Consider the following 9474-nt stretch of genomic DNA (forward strand, 5'->3'; position numbering starts at 1 on the left):
GTATCTTCCTAAGACCTGAAATATCACGCTGTTTGGCTAACTCAAATAAGCTAAGATATATTGAACCGAATGTGAAACACTCATAGACTCCCAACCAAAATAAGAAACGGTTTCTGCCCAACGGTATAACTGAAGAAGGAAGTACGCAGGAGTGACACCTCTCGCTTTACCTGGACACTCTCTGGCGTTAATCAACCCCTGCGCGTTCCTCTGGTACCACGTGACTACAACCCCTCCCATTTGATGACGTTGCCTTCCAGTTGTCGCAAAGTGACACGGATGTGGATTCAATTTGAGATTTTAGTGTTTTCTCTCGCCACTGTTAGTGCGAATCGAAAGAAATGGAATTGTAAGTGTAAGATTGGAGCGATGGCTACACCGGGGACCTGTTAAATGTGTGCCAATAGGTGTGAAAGGCAGCGTGTAGCTCTCTTCGTATTGGCTGCCTCTGTTAATGCTAACATTTACTAGCATGGAAGCTAGCAGTGTTGACAGATCCACACCTATGCCAAAGGCTGGTGGCTAGCTTACAACAAGCAGCAGCTGTTGAAGTTTTATTTGCTGTTATGTTCTCAAAAGTCTTTTTTGCTGCATTCTAGGGACTCAGATGATGTGTGTGTCTGTGTCTGTCTGTGTCTCTGTATTTCTGTCTGTGTCTGTCCATCTCAGTCTGTCTGTGTGTGTCTGTGTTTGTCCAAAGCGTTGAACCTAATGCATTGTGTCTCCCTCGGACAGATTGGCCCCCATGCGGCTTTACACGCTCTCTAAAAGACATTTCGTTTTGGTCTTTGTGGTGTTCCTGATCTGCTTCAGCCTCACAGTCTTCATTGGCATTGCAGGTGTGTGTGTGAATAACCTTAAAGTAATAATGACACAAGCTGGTTGTCAGTCACAGGTCATCTTAACATAGATTTTAGGTTTTCAGGTACTCACAAAAAGAGAGAAATTAGTTTTTTCAGCGAGTGAGTCATTCTATCTGATTCCACCACCTACTGATATCAGACAGTGATGACAGATGATTTAGGGACTGTGTTTCACCATCACTCCTCTGCTCTCTGTGTAGTCCAATTGAATGAGCCCTTTTGTCAGAGAGGTGGTTTTTTAATTAACTCGTCGGCGACTTCAGCATCCAGCTACTCTTACAGCAGAAGGAATTTAGCCTTGAAGAGCTGAGCTTGGCAGATTTCTATTAGCTCAGTCAACGATGAGTAATGGAATTGATTTTGCCAAGTAAGGATGGTGTTATTTAGTGTGCAGACATCACTTTTTCGCAGTCATTTTTTTGTAGACCAGGAACTTTTTTGAGGTTAAATATGTGGGGTTTTTCCTGTTCTTTTTTGGGGCGTGGGGAGGAGACATGGCTGTGAGACAAACTTATGAATCATTTTCCCTTCATTTTGTAGGTCCTAGGATTATTGCTGAGCAAGAGCACAGCGGTGATCAGTTGCTTGTGAAAAACCACTCATTGAAGGTAAGGCATTTTAAGAAAGGCAAGGAGTGTTCTGTGATGTTTGTTTGGGATGTCAGGGATGCCTTTTAAATGAGTTCAGCCACTTTTGCAGGACCGTAATGCCAACACATTAATGACTTAAATATATGGCAGCCTAAAGCTAGTAGGCTGGTATCAGATTGCTGCCCTGAAAACAGATGAACCACAGCCCATCGCAGATTATCAGTCGAAGGTTTCATTTTTATCTGTTCTTCTTTCTCTGTCTCATCTTGTAGCCGTTCTGACTGGAATGTCCTGTTGTATATTTTATAATGATTATCATTGATAATGACTTTCACCTTCCTTATGCAAGTGTATTATCTTATATCAAATCACATCAGAAATATCGCCTTTAGCCATTTTAGATACACATGAGAAAGAAATGTGCAAGGCAGCTAAGGTGTGTTTGGGTCGTTGTTTGTGTGAATGTTAGTGTTGCTTTTGAAGGGAAAGTGTGCTAACATAATGTCAGACACTTTTGGGTACAACTTCTGTTGGTTTTAAGATTGGAAGGATGGAAGAGTTAAAGTGGCAGTAGGGTGCGCAAAAGTAAAGAGTGGACAAATTAAATACTGATAGATTTGATGTTATACTTAGTGTTGGAGGCGTTTGTGTAATTTTCTGTTAAATATGTTTCCTGCATTATTGCTTGACACCAAAAAAAAAAAAATCTGTACTGAATGGCCGATTGAATGGAAATTACATAAACGAAAGGGTGGGCTCTGACTTTTGCACAGTACTGTATAATTGTTATCAAATTAAATTTGTCAATCAATTTATGGTTTCAGACTGGACCCTTCAACCTAGTTTCTCCTCCCCTCACCACCTACAACCAGCAACTATGGCTCACCTGTCTGATGCAGGTTGAGCACAGCAACGGTAAGACCGCAGAACATACTACAGATGGAAGCAGTTAACTGTTACTCCTTCAGCTTTGTCTTTGATGATCACGCGATCATTTGATAACAGCGTGTTGCGCTCCTGTCTCTGCCAGTGGTCGACTTCCAGCAGCATTTTGAGATCAACGTGGAGCTGAAGGGCGTGATGCAGGACGCCAGCGTCAAGCACATCAGCAACAACGTGCACCAGAAGTCACGGACGCTGCACTGCGGGGCTGTAAGTGTCGATCGGCTCTGAACGTACCAGTTAGTCATTAATCAGAAAGTCAGGTAGCAGCCAACATAGCAGTGCGGGTTTATGACAAGTCATTTATACTGGTAACTGGGGATGTGGTGTAGAAATGAGTGCAGAATAGAATTTGATCGTCACCTTAGATAGACAGACGGCGATATACTCCAACAGCTCATTGATCTACAGGCATTTTCAAAAAATAAAAACTAAACTAGCAAACCCGCTTTAAAAACGAATTAAAACTAAACTGAAATTGAAAGTCAAAACGAAATAAAAAAATGAATGAAAAATGCAAAACTATAACCTCTCTCTCTCTCTCTCTCTCTCTCTCTCTCTCTCTCTCTCTCTCTCTCTCTCACCCACCTGCGCTGCACTTGAAAATCCTCAAATGGATCCTCTTTTTGTCCATGTTATCTGTTTCTGAGCCGATGCATGTGTCATTCTCTTTGTTCTTTACGTGGTGGATCATGTGTAACTTTATTGCAATTTGATTCAAATTACTGGTGTTCTAATTTCCGTAACCGCTATGTTATGTATGGTTAATTGTAATTTAAACTTGATGCAATTTTTCTTTAATGCAGCTGAAAATATGACAGCATTTTTCCCCATCTTCTCTCATGATGGGCCTATCTGCCTCTGAGCCTGTGCGTGTGTCCTCGCCCTCACCCGTCCTCTTTGCTCTTTAAAAGTGACGGCTTGAGCGTAACTTTGTTGCAATTTATTGAAACTTTGTTGCAGTTTCAGTTTCATTTGAATGTGAGAGCGCATTGTTGCGATCTCTTGAATATTTTGTTACGTGTGTTCTGATTATTTGTGCATGATTAAACTTGATGCCTTTAATGCGGCTATAAATAGGCTATGTTGCGTTTTTTTTTTGAAGGTGTGGGGGATTGGGGGTGCATCAACCCGGTCGGGATGTAGAAGGGGGTGCGTTGCCTAAAAAGTTTGGGAACCGCTGATCTACAGTATAGATGGATTGCTGACTAAACCAACTGTGATACAATGTTGTTTGTCCCTCCATGCAGAAGTGTGATGAGATCATTGTGCTCCACCTGGGCTACCTGAACTACACCCAGTACAAGATCATAGTCGGTTTCAAAGGCCTCGAAAACATCACCTATGACATCAAGGTCAACTTTGTGGTAAGTGACAAACACTGGAAGCAGGAATTTTTTTTAACTAATATAACTGTGATACTTGTGTTTCTGTTGCTGCATGGGATGGCTTTCAAAATTCCTTCAGCTCACAGGTCAGTAACAGTTGTTTTGCTCTCTTTTTCTTTCTCTCCCTCCCTGCTCTCTCGTTTTTTTTAAATCCTCCACAGTGGAAAATGTACAACCCCACCTTCTCTCAAGTGGAAATCTGGTTCCGGTTTGTCTTTGTGGTATTGACCTTCATGGTGACGGTAAGAGGACAGGCTACTTTTTAGGTCTTCATCTAAATGAATTTCACATTACCAGCATTTCGCTGTAACCTGCAGAGACAAATGTGACAGTGAACAAAACATACTAGTCTAAAACTAGTTATCAGATACAACAGTGCGCTGCCCAGCATCAGAGTCTCTGAATTGATCTTTACTGCATCCAGGAGGACTAATATTGTTTTCTCTGCATGTCTCAGTGTATGTTTGCACATTCGCTGAGGAAGTTCTCCATGAGGGACTGGGGGATAGAGCAGAAGTGGATGTCCATCCTGCTGCCGCTGCTGCTACTCTACAACGGTGAGTTTTAATATGATCCCTCTCCAAGGCACGTTGCCTTTTATTTGTCCATCAATTTCAACCATAGCTCTTAGATTTGCAGTGAAGGAACAATGAATCAATCTGTCAGCTGCAGATGTGGAATGTCTCCCATCCAGTTTCATCATGTCCAACTTGTGTTCCTCATTCTGACGCTCTTCTGTTGCTTTTGCCGTTCAGATCCGTTCTTCCCGCTGTCGTTCCTGGTGAACAGCTGGTTTCCGGGGACGCTGGACACCTTCTTCCAGGCTCTCTTCCTGTGCGCCCTGCTGCTCTTCTGGCTCTGTGTCTACCACGGCATCAGGGTTCAGGTGGGTCCGCTATCATTCCCCTACTATAACCTTACAGTCTTCCTTCTAGCATGACAAGACCGATGTGCTTATTCCTTTACACTCCAACCTTTCACACTGCATGTGATTGATTCTTCCCAGGGTGAGAGAAAATGCCTGACGTTCTACTTGCCTAAGCTGGTCATCGTCGGTCTCCTGTGGCTTTCAGCTGTTACACTGGGGATATGGCAAACGTAAGTCTGACCTCTGTCCACTCCACAAGCAACCTGATCCAAACTATCAATTACAACAAGACTGGAACTAACTACTCCCCTTTTTCCTGGATTCACAGGGTCAATGAACTCCAGGATCCTACCTACCAGTACAAAGTGGATATAGCAAACTTTCAGGTGAGTCTGTTGCCTATAAAGACACTTTCACCAGTGAGTTGGATCATCTTGAGTGTGACAAGGCTGTGTCCAGGTGAAAGCTATGATCTGTTATTGATTTCACCTATTATATCCACTTATGTCATGATGGGAGACAGAGATAAATGGAAAGATATAGGATAAATAAGCCTTTATTAGCCTTTATTATCAGTTAAGATATGGGTTGTGTTAAAGGTGATGCAACTTAATATTAGGATGGTATTCCTTATATTTTGTACGCTATGTGTTTGTGTCTTACTAAAACCCCCATGTTATTTCTCTAGGGCATGAAGATCTTCTTCCTGATCGTAGTGGCCATCTACATCCTCTACCTGATCTTCCTGATTGTCCGAGCTTGTTCTGAACTCAAGAATATGCCTTACTCAGGTACGCAGCGTGGCACGCCTGTCCACATTTGACCCAACTTCTCCTTTTATTAAGATAATATCAACATGCGCTGTCATTTCTGTCACTAGATCTCCGTCTGAAGTTTCTGACAGCGCTGACGTTCGTGGTCCTCATAATAAGGTGCGTTTAAGGAATAAAAAACATCCTGAAATTCCCACAATCATTTAGATTTTTGAAGAGTTTGATGAGAAACTTGATTCACATTGATGCCGTCATTCTCCTCCCTCTCTCTCCTCCAGCATGGTCATTCTCTACCTGAGGTTTGGTGCCAAGGCTCTCCAAGACAATTTTGTGGCCGAGTTGTCCACTCACTACCAGAACTATATCCTTTCACCAGTATACCATTTTGACCATTTCCTTTCTTGTTAATTATAGCTATTGGTTTCTTAACTAGTGACGGATTGTTCCTTAATTCCAGACATACCAGCTGAATTTTTATCGTTCTATGGCCTGCTCAACTTTTACTTGTACACATTAGCGTTTGTGTATTCCCCCTCTAAAAATGCCCTTTACGGTAAGTGATACAATTGAACTCTTTATGTTCGTTGTTGATGGAGTTTGTCCTCTCTGCTGCAATAGATGAGAAACTCATTCCATCAACCATGATTTTGTTTTCTTTCCCAGACTCCCAGCTGAAGGATAATCCTGCTTTCTCCATGCTAAATGACTCGGATGATGAAGTAATATACGGGTAAGTGTTTGCACATTTGATGGTGCATAAACCTGCCATATTTAGTATTCTAGGTTACGTTTAATACCAGTAAAATACCAGAAAAATTAGCCAAATGCTAAACATACTGTGCTTGACTACAGACGGCGAGTTTGCAATGTGGATGGAGGTTAATGTGTCGATAGCTTTTGTGTATTCTTCCTCCTTACTGTTTTGCAGGTTGTATTCAGTATGAGCACCCACATAAACCCACTGATGTTTCTTTTTCTGTCTTTTTAAAGGAGCGATTACGAAGAAATGCCTTTACAAAATGGCCGTGCCATCAAAGCGACCGCCAAGTACCAGGATGAGAGTGACAGCGACTGATGGGACCTCTGACCGGCGCCTCCCTCCTCTTCTCCTGTATCCCTGTTGGAATGGAAACCACTGGGACAGACTACAACAACCTATCATGTGGATGTGTAAATAAGGAGCATTTGCATCAGTAATGCAAAGTGATATACTGTAACTGTACATAAATATATTTTTAAAAAGAAATTCCATGTCGACTGAATGTAATTTTACTGAAAGGTAATGAAAGTAATGAAAGGTATGTAGCCAGTCAGACACTTTTTTTTTTCTGCATTCAATGTTTTCAGTCTCATTGAGAATAATAGAAACAAACTTTGACATAAAACAACAAAATTCTACTATCTGTACACTGTTTTCTTTTTTTTTTTGCATAACCAGCGTTTCCTTACAACTTTATAGTTACGGATGAACGGGAAAAGTGCCAATATTAATTGTGGGGAGTTATTTATCAAGAAAATTAAGTTTATTTTGAATGCTTTTGTGTTGAACCACTGCTGTCTCACTGCTTGTACTGTATTGTTGTTTTTGCCATTCCCATCAGCTCTCTGACAGTCTGAGGATGTTGAGGAGTGTTCAAAAAGCCGGCGAGAGCTGAAAACCTAAGATGCATTTTGGATTGATGGTGGAAAGTGAAAAAGCTCAAGCATGCAGCAGCCATTTAATGTAGACGTTGTGGAGCGAGAGCATTCACATCAATTTATAAATGGGATTTAAAGTGCCATAGCAGTGACGGCTAATGACAAACCCTCTGTATCCTCAGATGTGTTATAAAACAGGGAGAGCCTTAACTGGAGTACGTACTACTGAACTCCTTCAGCTCCTTTATTAGCCCATTCCTTGTGAAGCAGCTTTGATTGCACTCGTCCGATTCTTTTTATTTATTTAGCCGAAACGTGATGGCACTTGGTACTGTATTGTCACAATGTTCGATGACCTGGATGGGTTTTGATTTTGATGAATTGCATGGACTTTATGTAACTTTTTGTTATGGTATTAAGAAATGTTAAAAAGGACCACTAATCTGTTATGTTGACTATTTCGTTCCCCGGTCAGTCAGTTTTCAAGTCTTTTTGCCTTATGTAGAACATGATTTTAAGTTGCCTGTTTTTTTCCACAATGTGGCTTTCCCTATTTTGAGTTAAAACATGAATTGCTTAAAAGTGTTAGACTCGTTGTTCTTACCTTTGTTTTATAAAACCGGAACTTGTGGATATATAACAACTTTCCCCAAAATAAAAGTGTATTTGTTACTTAATCATATCTGAACATGTATTCTATTCAAGATGGTGCCTTGTCTTCATACTAAGGTTAAGTTTTCTTCTAAACAGGCTGCAGTCTCAAATTTGTAAAGGCTTTGACATAAATGTATGTGATTGATTCTTTGAGTATGAATGTAGCTTATGTTGATTTTAGCTATTTTAAACTTTATTGAGGTAGATATGGGATCTCGTATGTTGGAGGTACTTGCAATATTTGTCGCTTTATGAAATAAAAACTGCACATGCTGCACTCTGTAATGTCACATGTAAATAAAGCTAAGTGTAACCAGCAAATTATTCTTTTAATGGATTGCACATTTCAAGGTAACATGTAAAAAATAATGATTCATTCAAATATTACAGACATTTTATAACAATGTTGGTCCTTAAAAACAAACACAGAATGCAAAGAAAAGTCTACATACACTTTTAGAAAAACTGGAGGTACTTTGTGGTCGGTTTAGATGGCCAGGCCAAAAACACTGACGATACAGTACATGGACTTGTTCTCCCATCTCACTGTGCAGCTTCCTGTTGGGTGCAATACACAATAAACCCAGTGAGAGATCTTTTAACTTTTATTTGCAAGGTAAGGGAGCACATATCTGTATTTTCATCCTCAGTGTAACCCTACTTCACATTCATACGCTGACTTGAACTAACAATCTTTCAGCAACAAGTCAACTTCTCTAAACTCTATATTACAGCCACCCACAGCTCTGTTTATTTCCAAGACCAACATGCAAATAGAGGCAATTAAACACAATTTTAGCATTATGGATGTAGACACAATAAAAGGTGCAAGGTGCAAAAGGTGTGTGTATGAGAAAGATAGAGGTGTTTCATCATACCATCAGTGGAGTTGTCCCAGAAGCATGAGCTGGCTGTTTGCAGACCTGCTCCATTCTTCTGCATGATGACACAGGTTACTGTGGAGAAACACACACACACACACACACACACACACACACACACACACACAGTATATTTTAATGCTAACTTCAGAGCACAAGAACTATCAGTATATTTCACAGGCAGCAGCCCACATACCGATGTATTTGAAAGGCTTGCCCAGTTTGCTGAGCTGACTGAGGCACTGCTCCACTACATTGGTGGTCCACTGATTCACTCTGCTGTGCTGGTAGGCGTTTCCTCCTATGGCTCCTTCTACTGACTAGAAAAGAGAAAAGAAAGTCATGTCCAGATACGGATCACAAGAGCGGATCATCACACACTTACTGGTTTCATTCACTCAATTCACTTCAATCTTAGTTCTGTGGTTACAGCTAGTGACGGTGGCTAGCAACCACCATGGTGTCCTTAGCAACGGCTCGCTGAACATAATCAATGCTAGCTAATGTTAGCAAGTTGCCGGTAAAATCTTAACTTTGTGGATACAGACACAACGAAAGGCATCTAAACTAGTTATTACCTCTTTTATGATTGTGCTCACGTCTTCAACGACAAAGGCAGTCTGTCAGGACAGAAACAAAAGAGAAATAAGCAGTTTGCGTGAACGTAGCTTTCACCATAAGCTAGGTTAGTCCTACTTATTGGCTAATTATTCTATGAATGACTAGCTTTCAAAGATAACGTGGGGACATTTGAGGGATATTTCTAGATGCCAAAAACATATAACGTTATATAGTTTCAAATGCCCAACCAACCCCACCTCCTCTGGCGTCTGAAACTCGTCCATGATAGCTAGTGCGTCCAGTGTCAAGCAGCGAC

The 9474-nt window shown here is 41.0% G+C and overlaps 2 protein-coding genes across 3 annotated transcripts; one reads left to right on the top strand and one right to left on the bottom strand.

Moving 5' to 3' along the window:
* Positions 1–273: 273 nt before the first annotated feature.
* Positions 274–8037, top strand: tmem181 (transmembrane protein 181). Its single transcript, XM_078289946.1, has 17 exons — positions 274–349; positions 736–839; positions 1404–1471; positions 2278–2368; positions 2484–2605; positions 3646–3762; positions 3945–4025; positions 4241–4340; positions 4539–4669; positions 4790–4881; positions 4980–5037; positions 5340–5442; positions 5532–5583; positions 5703–5785; positions 5888–5977; positions 6088–6154; positions 6415–8037. Exons 1-17 carry the CDS (start codon positions 342–344, stop codon positions 6497–6499), a joined length of 1452 nt encoding a protein of 483 aa, XP_078146072.1. The 5' UTR covers positions 274–341; the 3' UTR covers positions 6500–8037.
* Positions 8038–8039: 2 nt separating this feature from the next.
* Positions 8040–9474, bottom strand: dynlt1b (dynein light chain Tctex-type 1b). 2 transcript variants are annotated; one of them, XM_071920901.2, is made up of 5 exons: positions 9416–9474; positions 9176–9217; positions 8794–8917; positions 8595–8672; positions 8040–8274 (listed from the first exon to the last, which is right to left on the bottom strand). In XM_071920901.2, exons 1-5 carry the CDS (start codon positions 9440–9442, stop codon positions 8204–8206), a joined length of 342 nt encoding a protein of 113 aa, XP_071777002.1. In that variant the 5' UTR covers positions 9443–9474; the 3' UTR covers positions 8040–8203. The 2 variants fall into 2 exon arrangements, with proteins under 2 accessions (XP_071777002.1, XP_071777019.1); XM_071920918.1 differs by lacking the exon at positions 8040–8274 and having other exon boundaries at positions 8597–8652.

The sequence above is a fragment of the Centroberyx gerrardi genome, chromosome 18 (assembly GCF_048128805.1).
Source record: "Centroberyx gerrardi isolate f3 chromosome 18, fCenGer3.hap1.cur.20231027, whole genome shotgun sequence".
Taxonomy (NCBI): domain Eukaryota; kingdom Metazoa; phylum Chordata; class Actinopteri; order Beryciformes; family Berycidae; genus Centroberyx; species Centroberyx gerrardi.